Source organism: Lentinus tigrinus (genome assembly GCF_003813185.1).
Source record: "Lentinus tigrinus ALCF2SS1-7 unplaced genomic scaffold L226scaffold_1, whole genome shotgun sequence".
Classification (NCBI taxonomy): Eukaryota; Fungi; Basidiomycota; class Agaricomycetes; order Polyporales; family Polyporaceae; genus Lentinus; species Lentinus tigrinus.
The window spans coordinates 2,207,134-2,223,618 of NW_027137910.1; the positions used below are offsets into that span (position 1 = coordinate 2,207,134).

At 56.7% G+C, this 16,485-nt stretch overlaps 5 protein-coding genes across 5 annotated transcripts; 3 read left to right on the top strand and 2 right to left on the bottom strand.

Annotated features, from left to right (window-relative positions):
• Positions 1-1,533: 1,533 nt before the first annotated feature.
• Positions 1,534-4,727, top strand: L226DRAFT_497514 (uncharacterized protein; the record flags this gene model as incomplete). Its single annotated transcript, XM_067677615.1, has 2 exons — positions 1,534-2,279; positions 2,336-4,727. 2 exons carry the CDS (start codon positions 1,534-1,536, stop codon positions 4,725-4,727), a joined length of 3,138 nt encoding a protein of 1,045 aa, XP_067542974.1.
• A 437-nt stretch (positions 4,728-5,164) lies between these two features.
• On the bottom strand, positions 5,165-9,311 carry L226DRAFT_497517 (cytoskeleton assembly control protein). The gene is made up of 12 exons (XM_067677616.1): positions 9,226-9,311; positions 9,006-9,172; positions 8,814-8,956; positions 8,683-8,758; positions 8,492-8,630; positions 8,246-8,430; positions 8,052-8,197; positions 7,587-8,009; positions 7,045-7,530; positions 6,843-6,992; positions 6,706-6,790; positions 5,165-6,648 (listed from the first exon to the last, which is right to left on the bottom strand). Coding segments are annotated over exons 1-12 (3,237 nt in total). The 5' UTR covers positions 9,228-9,311; the 3' UTR covers positions 5,165-5,413.
• Positions 9,312-9,372: 61 nt separating this feature from the next.
• On the top strand, positions 9,373-10,726 carry L226DRAFT_528570 (mitochondrial protein required for respiration). Its single transcript, XM_067679402.1, has 4 exons — positions 9,373-9,769; positions 9,820-10,214; positions 10,262-10,367; positions 10,418-10,726. Exons 1-4 carry the CDS (start codon positions 9,480-9,482, stop codon positions 10,500-10,502), a joined length of 876 nt encoding a protein of 291 aa, XP_067542976.1. The 5' UTR covers positions 9,373-9,479; the 3' UTR covers positions 10,503-10,726.
• A 92-nt stretch (positions 10,727-10,818) lies between these two features.
• Positions 10,819-14,256, top strand: L226DRAFT_528571 (uncharacterized protein). Its single transcript, XM_067679403.1, has 6 exons — positions 10,819-11,332; positions 11,381-11,389; positions 11,442-11,861; positions 11,913-13,041; positions 13,092-13,590; positions 13,646-14,256. The coding sequence occupies exons 1-6, from the start codon at positions 10,909-10,911 to the stop codon at positions 14,138-14,140; spliced, it is 2,976 nt and encodes a 991-aa protein (XP_067542977.1). The 5' UTR covers positions 10,819-10,908; the 3' UTR covers positions 14,141-14,256.
• Positions 14,137-16,195, bottom strand: L226DRAFT_607535 (uncharacterized protein). The gene is made up of 7 exons (XM_067685818.1): positions 15,999-16,195; positions 15,913-15,941; positions 15,645-15,860; positions 14,970-15,595; positions 14,843-14,917; positions 14,548-14,785; positions 14,137-14,495 (listed from the first exon to the last, which is right to left on the bottom strand). Exons 1-7 carry the CDS (start codon positions 16,094-16,096, stop codon positions 14,239-14,241), a joined length of 1,539 nt encoding a protein of 512 aa, XP_067542978.1. The 5' UTR covers positions 16,097-16,195; the 3' UTR covers positions 14,137-14,238.
• Between the last annotated feature and the right edge of the window lie 290 nt (positions 16,196-16,485).

A 16,485-nucleotide genomic window follows, 5' to 3' on the forward strand; every position in this document is an offset into this window, starting at 1 on the left:
TCTTCATCTGCCTTCTCCGTATCGCCTTGAGAATGGTGAACGTACAGCATTCATGGCAGCGCTTCGATTCGATTGGGGATTGGGAACTGTCGACAGGTGGGTTCATCTGATCTCGCGCGCTCTGACAGGCTCAGGAAGATGGTGGATCAAGCCGGCGGCAAGGTCGTTCTCACTGGAAAAGCCGACAGGGTTCCTGCTATTGTGTCCAAAGATGGGCTGGAGGTATGTGGTTTAGCTACGTATATACACGAGTTTCTGTGAGTTGATCTACGGGTCTCCAGCGTCTACAAGCTGTTCTAGTTCCCCGGCAGCACTCCGTCGCGCCCACGAACGAGGCTGCGTGTCGGACGCAATAGAACAAATTGTCGTTTCCTCCAATCCTCCGTTAACGGCGGCCTGCCTGCAAGCCGCCTGGTCCCGGGCCCCGAAAAGTTCTGTGTCTGGAAGATCGGAGCGTAAGACGAGCGGAGGTGATTACTTCTCCCGAGCCGGAGGTGCAAGGTCGCGGAGTAAGTATAAAATTGGTATGGGATTGGTTGCCCCAAAGGCAAAGAGGCTTCTGTGGTTCTAGGCTGCTTCTGTGGCAACTCCGAGCCGCCCTAAGTACATTCCACGGCGGAACCGAAGCATAATGCAAGGAGGCGAGTATGATGGCACAGGGGCGAGGTTGCCTGGCGGCTGGGGTGGGATAAGGGGATTGGCGAGGAGGACGTGGAGCCGGGAACGTGTGCCGGTGCGCGGTTGAATAACGCGCCTGTTTCGCCGTCATCTGTTGATCTGAACGAGTTGTTTCAGCTGCCCTCGTATACGCCACGGTCAGCTGCACGATGCAGCGGGTGGCCTGGAATAGGGCGTCGGGACCGGAGGCGGGTCTATGTGGTCGAATGGGTGTATGAGGCGGGCCGCATGGGCGTTCCGGGGTCGGGAAAGTTTTGACCAGGGGAGGGCTAGAGATGCCGCGGGATGATATGGGGTTGATTGGCGGTGGCGATTGGCGCAAGGGGCAGACGCACGTGCTGGGGCGCGGCGGGGAGGCGGGAGGGACGCAGGGAGAGAGACAGGACGAGGAGCACGTCGCGGGGCAGGAGGCGGGGAACGTGGAACGTGTAACGAAGGCGGGGATGCTGTGTGCAGATCGCGTCCGCTGCGAGACAGACTGTCCAGAGAGCCTGAGCGTGCAGAGAGAGTTTACATAACAGGACAGCGCGAATTAGTGACTGATATGAATGGGCGTCTCTCGCGACAGTCTGGTCCACATCCGCCGTTGCGACATCCTCTCTCTTTCTGCGTCGGCCAGGATCTCTCCTCCGCTGTCCTCCCGCCTCCCCGCCCCCGCTTCCTCCCGCCCGCGCCCACCCCCGACCCCGTCTGCAACCCACTCTACATGTCGTAGCCCTCTGCTCTTCTGGTGCGTCGCCCCGCAGCAGCCTCCCCGCTGCCCCGCCCGCCTACAAATCAGTGATCTCAACCCACCCAGCTGTCCCTTTAATCAGTCCGTCTGGGAGACCACACTCCTTTCATTCTCCCTCTTCTATGCCTCCCGCCCCCTCCTCCCCCGCTTCAAGCAGGCCATGGTGGTCGCGCTCAAAGTCCTCCAAGGATTCTTTGCGTCCTAACCGCTCTGTCTCCAGCCTCGCCGAAGAAGACGAGAAGTACCCGTCCACCGCATCTAGCGCCTCTCCCAGGTCCAAAGATGCTCTCCCCGCCCTCAAATTCAATACTCTTGCCTCCGCTATGGGTCTCAAGAGCAAAAAGCTCCCCGCGCTCACCATACAAGATCCCCCGTCCCCGCTACCTTCTCCCCGTGTCTACCCTCATTCACGCCCCGGCTCGGGGAACAGCAGCGCGGCCTATTCCCCGGCCCCCGTAGAGCGTACGCCCTTCTTCACCAATCGTCCCCCCGCCAAATCCATATCTACCGTACGCTCTTCGGAATACGACTATGACGCCGCCTCAGAACCCCATTCCGAGCCACGCACTCCCTCGGACCATCCCCGCGACCGCCTCTCCTACCAGCACTCTGTCATGACCTTCTCGGAGATCGATCCCTTTGCTTCCGGTGGCATCGTTGTACAACAATTACCGCAGGACCCGAACAGACTATCCGTGTATTCTGACTCCTCCATGCTCGATCCCCAGCACAAGCGTCCAGACATGCCCCCACACAATCGGGGCTCGTACGGCTCGTCGTCATCCAATTCTCATGGAAACTATTCCGACGTGCAGGCCTTGTCTCCTCTTTCCGCTGCCAGCTCGTTCGGAAGGTCGCCCCCGGCTAGGTCAGTACTCTAAAACGTATTGCCGGCAACAGATTTGAATTGTTGCTTTTTCGCAGTCGTTCCGCGTATGACCTATCGCACACGCACGATTCATACTACATGGACAGTCCCTCGACCTCTAGCGTGCAGGCGCAGAGGACGCGACGAACGAAGACGCCTTCTGGGTCCAATTCGTCGAATAGCACTGTCACTGCTCACGACTACCGTGTCCGACTGAGCGAGCCTGGCGGCGGTACCGCTCTCCACCTCTCCCGCAAACGGTCCAGTCCCTCTCTAGCGCGGCCTAGAGGCATGACCGTCGGTGCCATCGACCATCGACCGTCCACAGCCACCACGACACTAGGTCTTACCCAGCAGCCGTTGCAAGTCCCGCGCAAGGCATCGGGTTCGTCGTCACCATCCTCCTCCAATACGCCGTCACCTTCTCCCGTAACTATCTCTGGCACACGCTCGACCTCTTCTACCTCGACCAACATCGAGTCGCCGGTGTCTCCGAGCTTTTCCAAACGGCCGCTCGTCGTTGTAAGGAAGGCATCCTCGTCACGACTTCCACCTCTTCCCGCCGCGCCACCTACAAGCGATCTGCCGCCACCTCCAGTACCGACCTCCCCTTACGACATGTCGCCGATTGAGTTTCGTGCTTCCTCAAGCTCGTCCAGCCTGAATTTCGCGCCGAGTGTCGATCTGCATGACATCGATGCGGGGGATGCCATTTCTCAGCTTATGAACAACAGCTACGACTTGGGTCCTTTTGAGGCGCGAGATAGTGGGTCTGCGAGAGGCAAACGACGTAGCAATCGGAACATGTACGTCTTGGATGGAGACCTAAGCCCAGTGTCACCTGCGGACATCGAAGCGAGCCTGCCTTCTCCGTTGAGCAAGTTTCCACCCGTACCGGTATCCGTCTTCGGTGAGATCCACCCGAAGGCTGGGAAGCTGCTCGAGAAGATGTCGTCCCAGCAGAACCTTCTTCAGCGGCATTCTTCTGCGAGCGTATCGTCGTCCTCCGGACCTCCCGACGAGACGCATGGTCACAGCAATGGTCACGCGTCACACCATAGTGGAAAGACTCCGCGCAAGCAGCGATCCTTCCACGCCTCTCGTGTCCCTCTACCACCACTACCTGGGCTGCGCCACGGTTCCTCTAGCAACGGCCACCACGCATCCACCGGTACAGAGGCCCTCACCCAGCCCTCCTCCCCGGTAGTGGAACCTCGACGAAGCAGCGTGAACGGCCCTCGCAAACGGCTGTTCTCTGGGTCAAGTGCACGGAGAAGCACGTCGTCGCACGGACCGTCGAGCCCAGCGGAGGACGACAAGCGGTCGGTGTTCAGTTTCGACAGCGATATACGACCAGCCACTTCGTCGGGAGGCGAGACTATAACCATGTCGTTTGGTGGGACCGGAGGACCCCTCTCGCTGATGACGCGGAACGCGTGCATAGCTCCGTCGTCGCTGTGGGAGGACGCGAGCAACAAGCGGACGTCGCAGTCCGAGTACATACCGCAGTACATCATGTCTCCAGCGGAGCAGCTGAAGCTTGCGGAGAAACTCGCAGACGAAGATGCCATTGCTTCCGTGCGGGAGCCCGAACGCGAGCCTGTGGAGGAGCGGAAACCGAAGCTCGATCTCCAGCCAGGCGACTTCGGTCTGACGTACAGCGTCAACCCTTCCTCTGCGCGCTCGCGGTCAAACTCCGTCCTGTCAAACACCTCCACGGGAACGCTCGCCTTTGGCCCTGGGGGCGACAAGGGAGGCGTCTCGAGGGGCGTGTCGATCCTTCCCTCCAAGTCTCTTGTCAACGCTTCTCGAGCGTCGACACAGGCCCCACAGACGCGCAAGGTCTCCCTCGTAGACCCCACACGTAGCGGACCCTCACGGAGCTCTTCGATGCTTGCCAAGGCACTGAACCGTCCTCCACCCCTGTCCGCGCGGCCGTCTACTGCTCAGGCCAGTCTGACGCCGCCCAGCTCGCCTGGCTTCCAGACGGCGACGCGCTCACCTGAGTTCCCGTCTGCGAGTCTGCCGCCACCGCCGAGACGCCGGCCCTCGCGCCACGATTTGCAGGAGATCGAGAATACTGCCATGAAACGCGTCAGCGTCGTACCGATCAACCCTCTCTCACCGCCGCCATCCGTACGGTCCTCAAGGGTTCGTCGTCAGGAGTCCTCGGACACTACAACAACGATGTCCCGTCCGCCGAGTTCGTTCGATCGGCAGAAGATCATGCAGCGGCGGTCGCTCATGAAGAAGCCCTCGTTCCTCGACATTGAGGACGAGGTGGACATGAGCGCGGAGAATGGCTCTGACGAGGAGTACGGCACGGCCACAGTGCTCGAGGTCCCCGACTCTCCGGGCGCGGATTTCGAGAGCAGCTTCTTGGACATGGACCGCGGCAAGAATTCGTTCGACACCGTGCGGAGCACCGACAGCGCGTTCTTTGTATGATACGATCACCCCCCTGGCATCGTCACTTGCTTTCCCCTCGCACATCTTGCATCTTGCATCTTGCACCTTTTGCTGCTCTGCTTCTCACAGTGCTGCCTCTTTACACTCTCCTTCGCTTCATCTAGCATTTCGTTGTTGTTACTTCTGCCACTTGCTACTGGTGCAAAGCTTCCCATTCGTTCATATCTATACCTCTTTATTGATATGATACACCACCCCACCTTGCTTTTCTGGTACTGACCTTGCACATACGTCTACTCGCCCGCATGCCCTGCGCGTACCTTCTTAATTTCTAGATAGCAATTCCACTATACTCTCTCTACCTCTCACTCGGCTGCATGACTGTTAGCCATCATCTCCATCGAACTCCACACCTTGATCTGCGCCCACCTCACTCGCACGCTGTTGTTTACCTGTCTAGCTCATGGTTCTGCGCTGCGTGGATGTAGGCGCCTGCACATGCACATCTCATCATATACATCACACATACATGGGACAATCTGCAGTGAAAACGTTGAAACAACCCTCCAGGCTGAGTGTGAGTAAGAAAGAAAGTCAGTGCGATTGCAGCAACACCTGCATATGATCGATGTACACGGGTCCGGTAAAAGGAAGGTATTCAAGATTCTCCGCCTCCGCCTCCACCCCCGTCCAAGCCTCGATTCCGCTTCATGCCCACACTCTCCTCAATCGGTCTCGTCGGTGTGGTATCCCGCACGGCGCATCGCGCCCAATCTGTGCCGCGCGGCACCGAGGTCCTTCTCCAACCGCAGAATCTCGACCTGCTGCTCCATCTCGCGCCGCTTGAACTCGAGCACGGCCATGTTCTTGTAGTCGACGTCCTCCTCCTGTACCTGCTTCGCCGCAATCGCCTTGACCTGCTTGACGAGCGCCTTGCACGCCTCCGTAACGGCCTTGGCCGCCAGCTCGAGCCGCTCCTGCGTCTTGGACATCAGGTTCGCCTTCACGCGGGACGCGGCGACGAGCTGCGCCGTGGCGGCCGCGACCTCGTTCGACGCAACGATGAGCTGCTCGAGCGTGTGCGTGCCCGAGAGCACGCCGTCCGCACTCTCGATAAGCAGGTTCGTCGCGAACGCAACAGCACGCGCGGCGGAGATGAGACCCTCCGTCCAGCGGTTGTTGCGCTTGTAGAACTGCTGGGTCGTGCTCGAGCCCTTGCCCTGCGCGACGATCTCCTGCTGCGACTCGGTCGCGGCTTTGATGAGGCGCGCGATCGCGTTCGTGATGGCCAATGCGGACGCGAGGATCGTGTCGTGCACCTGGAGATCGACGGCGCTGTAGCGCGAGGAGTCGCGCGGGCGGGACTGGAGCTGCTGCAGGCGCTCGGTGGCAGCCTCGATGGCCTTCGCGGCGCCCAACATCTCCTGCTCAACCAGGTCGCCCAGGTCACCGTTGGCCTTGATCGCACCAGCTTTGCCGCCCTTCGGCACGAGGCCGTCGACGACCTCAGACAGCTTGGAGAGAGCGCCCCGTACTTCGCTGTTGTTACGCATGGCGACCTCCTTGCGCTGCGTAGGCTGCGGGATGAGATCAAGCTTGTACGACTGCAGGTTGAGGAACGTCCGCAGGCCAACGTCACCCGCATTCTTGGCGACGTTGATGAGTTTGTCGGAGACGTCGTCGTCGACGAGACGGGTGATACCCTTGGTATTGATGAGGACGTCAGCGAGGGACTGAGCGAGCTCGTTCGCGCCTTTGATCACGTCGACATGTTCGCCACCGGGCTCGCCTCCCAGGTAGAGGTTGAAGATGGTGGCGAAATCAGTCGCGTTGTTGACGGCCTTCTCAATCATGGACAGCGTGTACTCCGGTGTAGAGTTCAAGTTACCAGCCTGCGCAGGTGACTCGAGCTCATAGATGGCCTCGTCGACCTTCTGTACGCACGCGTTCAGGATGGAGTCTGAGAAATCCATCAATCAGCAAGATATCCTCAAGTGGGTGGTGTTAGCATACTCACCGATGATCTGGTTCAGCTTCTTCCTGTTGTCCAGGATCAGAGTATCAATCTGCGCGTTGGTAGCCTCCTCGTTCAAGCCCTGGTTCTGTGGGACGTGAGTGAGGAAATGCAGTGGTGGAAGCATAACGGTGTCATACCTGCTGAGCGTCCGAGAGCTGCTGGAGGGTGGCATCCATACCCTCCTGAAGGATGGCGATCTCCTGATCCTTCTCTTCCTTCAAACGATCGAGGTCAGAGGTAGCGTGGTCAAGCTTGGAGAGCAGATCATCAATTTGCATTTGCTTTGCCTATGATACGGAAGTGAGGACAACAACAGAGCAGAGTAAACATGAAGCATACCCTGAGCGAGTCCTCGAGCTCGGTGAGTTGACGGTTGTACTTGGATAGCACGGTCGACACTTCCGAGCTCTTGGAACGGGTCGCATCCTCTGCGCGCTCGTTGGCGAAACTGATCTCGCGACGAAGCCTGTCGATCTCGTCCTTGTGGGCGGACTTCTGGCGATCGAGGTCGAAGCGAGCACGGTCGCGTTCTCGGATCATGTCTGCCAACTCGAGGTTCTTCGCCTTCAAGTCGCGTTCCATGCGCTCCATCTTGTCGATCGCCTCCTGTGCGGAGTTCGCCTTGAGCTGCATTTGCTTGAACTTCGAAAGCATGTCCAAGTGTTCTGTACGGAGCTGGCTGTAGAGCTTGGCCAGAGCCTCGTACTTCTTCTGCCACATTGTAACTTGTTCCTGGAGTTGCCTTATAAGCTCGTCCTTGGACATCATCTGCGAGTTGACATTGGCGGTGACGCTGTTGAGCTCGCTCTCCAGCGCCTTGACTCTCTGTTGACTCGGATTCAATATACTGTTAACAACAACAATGCATAGAAGAAACCAACCCTGTCGTACTGCTCCAGCATCAGCTGGTCTCGCTCGTACTGGCCACGCATAGCCAGGACCTCGCGTTCCAGATCGTGCACTTGCTGAGCCGCTTGGTTGCTGTACTGCATCATCTGCTGCTGCATCTGTTGCTGCACCAATTGCTCTTGGGCCAACCGCTCCCTTTCTGCCTGCTCAGCCTGACGCTGCTCGAACTCTCGACGTTGCTGCTCCTCCAGCTCTCTCCGCCGACGCTCCTCATCCTCACGAGCTGCGACCAAAGCGGCCTGTTGCTCCTCGTACTGCTTCAGCATGCGCGCTTGTTCGTTGACTTCAGCTGCAGAGGGTTGAGGAGTAGCCGGAGGGGGCGTCTTGACAGGAGCTGTGGTCGGACGGGCGGGAAGGTCAGGGGCGGCCCCATTGTCCAACAAGTTTGGTGGCTCCTGCAGAAGTCGTCAGAACCATAGCCGTATGAACGAGCTGACAAGACATGCCTGGCCGAGCTTGGGAACATTAATCAAACCAGTAAGGTACTTCAGGTTAGAACATTCGTAGTAGAATTTGCGGAGGGCATAGTGTTGTTGGCTATAACGTGCGCGCAAGGGCTCGAGGGCCTCGATGTCGTTCGTTCCTAAAGCCCATGAGCCAAACGGTATTAAAGACCATGAAATTCACGTACGTCGGTGCATCGCCCGAAGCATGCTTGTAATGAAACGGTAAATTCCCCAACTTTCCTTTACCAGAGGGACGAGCGCAGATATGCGGCATTCGTTGCTTGCAGAGTGACGGAAGTGGGCAAAGATCATCCTCTGGAAGGAATCGATCTGGTCTTGTAGACCCATGAGGTCGGAAATGGTCTCGTATCTGCGGTCATCAGTCAAAACATCATATCAGGGTGAAAGGAGTGCGAATGAACTGGGCTCACCCTTCATTGGGATCGTCAATACCCTTGAGGGTGATGTACTCCTCGTACTCAAACAAGCCATTGAACTCTGGTCGCAACCGATGGAAGCGCAACTTTGCCAACAGAAATTGGACATATGTTCGGATGAGAGGTCCATAACCTGCGATATCGTCGACATTGTGCTCGGAATATGACACCGCGGACGCACTCACCCCGAGCTGTCTCATGCCCGACCGTACGCGCACATGTTTCCAGCCAACCCGTCTGCCCATGCGCTTCTTTGATGGTCTATACCGCACTTCGTCACTCCCGACTCCTCGCCACCGTTGTGTATCGCACATACCACAGGATGACCTTCTTGGAGGACTTTATGTACAGTGATGAGAGCCTTGAACGTCTGTACTTCGTCTGAGAGGATGGGCTGAACCCTTAGGCCGGTCCAGAATGATATTGACGAATGGTAGTCCCAAGTGTAGACAATGCACTCTGCGACCTGCGTCAGGCTGAATACATCATGCGAAGTGGGTATGCGCACTTCGGACGTGTTTCTGTTTAGGTGCAGTCTCGTCCGGGTTAGTCGCCTTCTTGATGTTCACGACGAGTTCTGCCTCCGCCTTGTCCTTGTCCACTGGACGCGTCGGATAGTGGACCTCATCGCCGTCAATGTTGTAATCGCTTTGGCGCGTACGTGACCCCGAGTACCTGCGAGCTCGGATGAGTGGTACAGCCCAGAGAAGAGGGATTGTGGGACCAACATGTTCAGACCTTGAACCAGAACGCAAGAGGAGGAGAGGAGGAGAGGAGGATAGAAGAAGGAGTGAGAGTGTATGAGGGCACTGGGATAGCCCGACTGCGCGTACTGGGCCCGGGGGCGCTCCGGACAATCCTCAGCGGCGCCTGAAGTCCTCCTCAGCTTGAGCCGTACTGTGACCCTGTACTAAACTCTTCTCTGTCCCAACGTTTCCACTCACTGCACAACGTGCACTGAGCCCTTCTGACGCAGGCCAAGATGCTCTCTTGTCTGGGACGTGCTCTATCTCGGACAAGAGTCTCAGTTCCGAGACACACTGTGGCGGCGTCAAGGCGAATGTTGTCAACAGAGGGAACGTCTCCAAGTGCCTACAGGGCCAAGAGGGAGCCATGGATAACTCCGACTATGGTTCTGGTCGGTCTCATCCCCATCTTCACGTTTGGACTCGGAACGTGGCAGGTGCAACGTCTCAAGTGGAAGGTTGCACTCATCGACGAACTGGAGGAGAAATTACGAAGAGAAGCCATGCCGCTGCCCCCACACGTGAAGTGCGCATATGTCTGTTCCCTAATACGCACCTTCGCTCATTGTTTTACAGTACTGCCGCTATCCCAGAGTTTGCGTTTCGCAAAGTGGCGCTACGGGGCCGCTGGGACGCTTCCCACCTGATGCTCCTTGGTCCCCGAGTCTGGGATGGCAATAACGGGTACCACGTTGTCGTGCCGTTGGTCCGGTCAGATGGCTCTACAGTACTTGTGGACCGCGGTTTTGTAGCGAAGGACCTTGCTCAGAACGTCAAGCAAAGGCTAGCCGACGGAGGTGATGAAGTCGAAGTCCTTGGCATGCTTCGTACAGCTCAGGTCCGCAACAACTTCACGCCAGAGAATCACCCGGATAAGGGAGAATGGTACTGGGCAGACATCGATGCTATGGCTGCTCACGCAGGGGGCGAGGAAGCGGGCGTGCAGCCCGTGTTTGTCGAGGAGATCTTCGGTGAGCGACTCCGCGCTTTCAGTGAATACCGGTTTACATCTTCGTAGAGGGCCACGCCGGAGAAGCGTCCTCACGGCTTGCACGCGGCGTTCCCATAGGCAGATCACCCTCTGTCGATGTGAGGAATTCTCACCTGTCGTACATAGTTACTTGGTGAGAAAGTCAGCTCGTGATGATTCTGCACATGTTGAAGTCGCCAACAGGTATTCCCTGTCCGCCGTCACAACAGCCATGTTCGTCCGCTTGGTGATGAAAAGACGGCAGGCCTTGGCACGCATACCTCGATAATTGATGGTCTGTCAGATGCGTTCGTAATGCTGAAGCTGTCTGTTTGCTGGGATGTTGCGTCCTAATATGGCCGTCTTTGACTATATATGTTCCTTCGACTACTGAGTTCAAGCTTTGAGGGAGCGATTCTGTCTCCTGATGGGAACGTGTAGACATACCAATCATTCTGAGCCAGTACTACATAGTATATGAGTATTGGATAGTAAAGTGCTGTTCGAAGGCTCTGGCATGCTGGCTCCTACCTGCCTGTTTAGTCGACCCGCGCAACGAAGCGCTGGAGGACTGTCAGTACTTGTGATTCTCCGCGTTGCTGCTGCTCGAGATCACTGCCTCTCCACTACTCGTTCGAACACTTCCTGGTCGTCCGCAAGGCTGAACTTGACCCTCGTTCTCTCGCGAGACATTGATGGCAGAGGCGGGGCCATCTACTTCGAGCCCACGACCTTCGTCTCCCGCCCCCACGCCGCCATCGTCCTCGCCGTCGCCCCAACGCGCCGCACGCATTCACTTCCCAGTCGACCGACCGCGTTCGAAAGTACGCGACAGTAGCTCGTTTGGAAGTTTTCAGTCACTAGGTCTCGGTCCTCCCCCTGCTCTCAAGTCTGGCAACCAGGGTGGGTCACTCCCATTCCAGCAAGAAGACAAGCGACGTCGCGTGAAGTCTGTCGACGCCTCGGGTGCTTTTGAACAGTCACGGAGTCGCGATGGTTATGTCGGCCCCTCTTTCAAGCGTGCTGGGAGCATGAGTAGGAAGGCCGAACAAAAGGAACTGCTCTCGAAAGCCGTGTCCAACGCCTTATTTGAGCCGTTCTCTGAGGAGTATGACCTATGTGAGTGGTCTTCCCGAAGTCTCAGTTATTCCGCTCATATGTGAATAGCCAGGGAAGGCACGTCAATGTTGGCCTTGGTCTCATTCTCTCTGTGACTGTTATATTGCAGATCCGGGCGTGTTGGAGGATGTTCAGCGTGCCCTTCGCGCGAAGGCCCGCCGTGAAGCTCGCCTCAGGACCCAGTCGACTCCCCTGCGTGTGGAACCACCGCGCCCACTGGATATCGCCTCTGTCTCCTCCACCGGGTCGTCACCCACGAAAGTTGCTCCTACTGCTTCGCCCTTATCCCGTCAACCCCGTTTATCCGGAGATTCGGAGATAGACTTCAGTCCTGCCGTCGGGGTGGTTCCCCTTCACCCCGTCCCTTCATCATCAGATGGCGGTATCACCCTCGACTGGAGTGGACCTATGTCCGAAGAGGGGAGAGAACGTCGTTGGTCCCTTTCTCGGGGCAAGCGCAGGTCAAAGGACCATCTGTCCTTCTCCGCCAGTAGGGCTGCCATCGACAAACAAGAGGCTGCACATACCAGTAAGTGCGCGACCAGTGACAGGTCAATCATTTCTCTGACAAGAAGGAAAGGGAAACTTGAACAGATACGCGCGAAGGTGAAGCCGACGACCACAAAGAAAGTTGAGATGGTCAAGAAGCAGCTGGAGCGGAAGTACCAGTGGCTAGCATCTGACACCGCAAGACCCCCTGTCAACCTTCTCACCGCTGTTCGTTGGTACCGTAAGCAACCTACCGACGTACGTGCCGCGCTGGACGAAGCGGAACCATCCATGTGGATGAAACATCTCTGGGATAGACAGGAGCATCATCCTCCCCCTGCCGGTAATTCCGCATGGAGTCCGACTGCCTTTGTCGTCCGAGAATACGTTCAGATCCACTCTAGCCCGCATAGTATGGAGACCATTCCAGAGAACGAAGCGGTGCTGCCTGCATCTCCGAATACTGCGTCGTTTTCCGATGCCCGGTCTCCCACCGCTAGTTCCTATGGCTGGACCACTCCGCGACATTCCCTTGATGCGGCGATATCCCGCAAGAAGTCGTCGCATGACCAGCTATCCTTCGAGCCTATGGTCGAGTCGGGAAGGGATTCAGTTGGCCCCGACTCCAGACGCAGTAGCGACAACTACAGGGGCTGGAAGAACACTGGCCCCGACTCGGCACAAAGCTCCATGTACAGCATCATATCAAGAGGTGCCTCCCCCAACAGCAGTAGAAAGCGTCTCCGGGACCTTAGCAAACGACTCACGACACGGCAGAGCGATGAAGCGCTCTCGTCTGCGCGGAACTCGATATCAGAGTGTAGTGGACACAGTGCGTCGGAGGATGGTGGCCTCGTTGGGCACCAGAAGATGGCTACGTTACGTCCTCGCAGCCGTCCGACTAGTCTCCAATTACCGGCTTCTTCCTTCCCCGCGGATTCGATGGACTCCAGACCATCTTTCAGTGGTACCCTCCATCCTTCTCCCCCGCCGGAGGCTCCCACAACCGCTACTCAAAGCACCATGATATTACCTGGTACTCCTGAGCCCACACCAAGACCTCAGGGTTCGGTCGATGCTGCTGCCCGAGCGACTCTCCCTCGGCGGAGGTATAGGAGGTCGCTACCTTCGTCGAACGACATCTTTATACGCCAGCGAGACAAACACCGTCGGTCTGCTGACGAACAGAAGGAGCGTGAAGAATACGAGACCAAGGCTCAGTACGTCCATATCCCCAACTCACTCATGCATCACACCAATGCTTTGTCAGGGTTCTTGAGGACACATTATCTCAGAACTACCGCATACGACACCTTCTACAGCGTGTGTGTGCCAACATCAGGGAGTACGATTCCGTGCAGGCGGGCTTGTCCGGACTACTCGGGATGCCGTACACGAAGATACCTTCCGAAGTTCTGGACGCCTTCGTACATGATCCTTCCGCCGTTACAGGAGGCACACGCCGAACGAGGAGCTGGAGAGCTGTGGAGGATATTCATGAGCGGATAGAGCGTCAGCGCCAGACGCTACAGACCTTCATACACTCCCAGCAACTCGATGGAGACCCCGTTATCCCACCATCCCACGTCTTTGACGATCCCATCGCTCAGCTCATGGCAGCTCTAACGCAGCTTGTGACTCAGCGGCAGGAACTTGCCTCGAAAGCGGAGGAGGTCACGTCCCTCTTGAAGCACGTGAAGACGATTCACGCAGATGTGAAGAAGGCCTACAACGATACCCTTGCTCATACATCCTTAGTGTATCCAGAGGTGCCGTGTTCACCACTTTCATGAGGGGCATGTTACTTACCAACCTCTTGCTTAGCTATCCCAAATCTCGGCCCTCGAAGAGAACTATGGGAATCAGTTCCAGCAGTTCTGGGACATCGGTTTGGATGCGCTCACCCTCCTGTTAGATACCGTGACCCCGTTCTGGCGAAACTATGGCAAGGTCATCGGTGAAGACGTACAGGATTTCCTCATCATCCCTTGGTACCGGAATGAGTTCACTGGCGAGCCCAAACGATATCTAATCGAGCACTTCCCGCAACGCTCATACCGTCATTGGGCTGGCCTGATGCTTCTATCCGCCTGCAGCATCGTTGTGGCATGGTTGCAATTTGGTGCTGCGTGGTCGCTGACAGCAAACATCAATATGCCTTGGATACCCCATACCGGACTGTGGTGGACCGTCTTCCCCATCTACACTATCCTTCTTCTAATTCAGTGGTGCGCGGTCATCATGGAGGCAGCTATTATCGTAGCCCAATTCGGTGTCATCGTCTGGTGGATGGGCTGGTCTGTCAAGTTCTGGACGTAGTGCTGTCATCATGCTGTGCCTGTATCATTATCGCATCTATAAGTTATGTCGGATATTGTACACTGCTATCACATTGGAATATAATGTACAGGTCGAGGTCATCTTTCGGGTGGTGGTACAATAGACAACGAACCCGCGATCTCGTTCGCAGCAACTTCAGCTGCGGTCGGCGGCACTGGGGCGGTGGTTGGTGAGGGTGTCGTCGGTATAGGCGAAGTGTTCGTGAGAGGATGTGATACAGGTACGGAAGGACTCAGCATCGACGCCGAGAAGTTACTACTGCTGCCAGATCTTGGCGTGAGCTGAGGGACATCAGCGATGGCTTTTCCCGCGTCGATACAGATACGACAATATCCTTGAAGAAGCTCGGTTAGAGACCGTCGGTACAGGAGCAAACATTCACTCACGACCGCCCATCATCAGCGGAACGTCCATCTGTCCGCAAGCACGGCATGCGATGGGGGGCGGAGCGGGGGCCTTGCCCTTCAACGATTGTCGCCGCTTCGCAGGTGCAACCTTCTCAGCGGGCGAAGAGAGCCCATCTGATACAAGGGTCGCCTTGCGTGATACTGATTTGCGTTTCGCCCGCGTACTATCAGCACCAGCAGGCTTGATGGACTTCATAGTGTAGGACGGAGCGACAGCCTGTCATGCATCCAACGCTGAGATGAGCATACAAATCGTGTTTCCTGTGGCACTCACAGCCTGAATCTCGCTGAGCAGCTCGCCCTCGGGAAGGCGATGCTGTAGGTACGAACGGGGCGGCGCCTTCTTTACCTGTGAAGCCACTTGAAACACGCAACGTGGCAGTATTGGAAGGTGTGCTCACCAGTTCCGCCAGCGCAGTTCGAGACTGCTCAATCTTTGTTGGTCCGCCAGCCCACACTAAGAACATGTCCCAGAGCTGCTGGGGGACCCGCGAAAAATGGAAACTCGCGACTTCAGGTGGTTGCGATTCCACCTGCTCGTCACTGGCCAAGGCCGGATCTATACTGGCCATCCCATCGAAGGGAAGAGACGCCGTAACGATGACGTCTGCGGACCTGGCGAAGACACCATCTGCAACACCGACGCGTTCACATACCACATCTCCTCGGGGAAATATCCACCTGTCTGTCGGCCGTTCATGGAACTCCAGAATAATATCAAACGGCTTCGGAGAACCTGATCTGGTGGATGTGGGTGGAACCGTACTAGGGGGTTGTGTATTTCCGAGTTGTTGTACACCCTCTAGTGACTGAATAAGGAGCCCAAGCGTCTTCACCTGGTCATCCGTCGCAGTACGATTGATCACCGCGTTCAATAAGTTGGCAAGAATTGGGTTTGATTGTGATGCGATTGCGACCTGGGAAGACAGAGCTGGTGTTACGTATGATATAGAGGGGATGTTGACGAGTGGCGTTGAGGCTTGTGAGCCAGTTGTTCCAGGGTAGGCGAGAGCAGATCCTTGCGTAGCTGCAACTCCTCTTGAACATTCAGTTCAACAGGGACAGGAGAGACATACATTGTACTGCAGGCCCGAGAGTGGCAGATGGGTCCGCTTCCAGAAGATAATGAACCTCGTAGATTGCCGTGCCGGAGAAGACATGGGGACCAATGGTTAGGTCGTACTTGCCATGCGCTTTGATCGTGTGAGGTGGTGGTGTCACTTCCGGGACCTTGGTACCACGGCCCCTCGAGGAGAATTTGGGAAACATTGATGTTATCCACTTACTGCGTGCTATGGGAGACTCGTACAACGCTCAGATTTGAACGCGACACCAACGACTCACATTGCCTAAGGGATTGCAGTACGACCAGGCTAACACCGCAGCTGTAGCTGAGTCCGCAAGATACATGACCATGGAGGAGTACACACCTTTCTGGAATACCTTTCAACGCCGTAACATCCGATGCTCCTCCCTGTGACTCCCAGTCGGGCTCTGGGCCTGTCGTAAGATCCACTGCTCTGTGCATCTTGCTGCAATGAGTATGTCTCGTCAGGTATGCCGCGCAAACTTGAGCATGGCAATTGAAGGGGGTAACAGATATCGTGGTCAGGGAGAAGCTAGTGCTAGTGAACTCATGTAAACTCCGAAATCCGTCGACTTACAGAGACCGGTCCGGGCCTTGGCGCTTGACCCCCCTTGTCTCCTACCACTCTTCTTCGCGCCGCAGCCTTCGGAAAGACGCATCCTCTCGTCACTAGAATCCTTCAAAACTTCAATTCTGTAAGAGGATAGGAGCTACAGGATCAAAATGTCGCAACGCGTCCGTGAGTACGGCATATGTCGCAGCTTGGTCCGTCTCTCAACCTGAGGCACAGAGAAGGGGAGTACGGTCTTTCGACCGGTCGCCAAACCTCG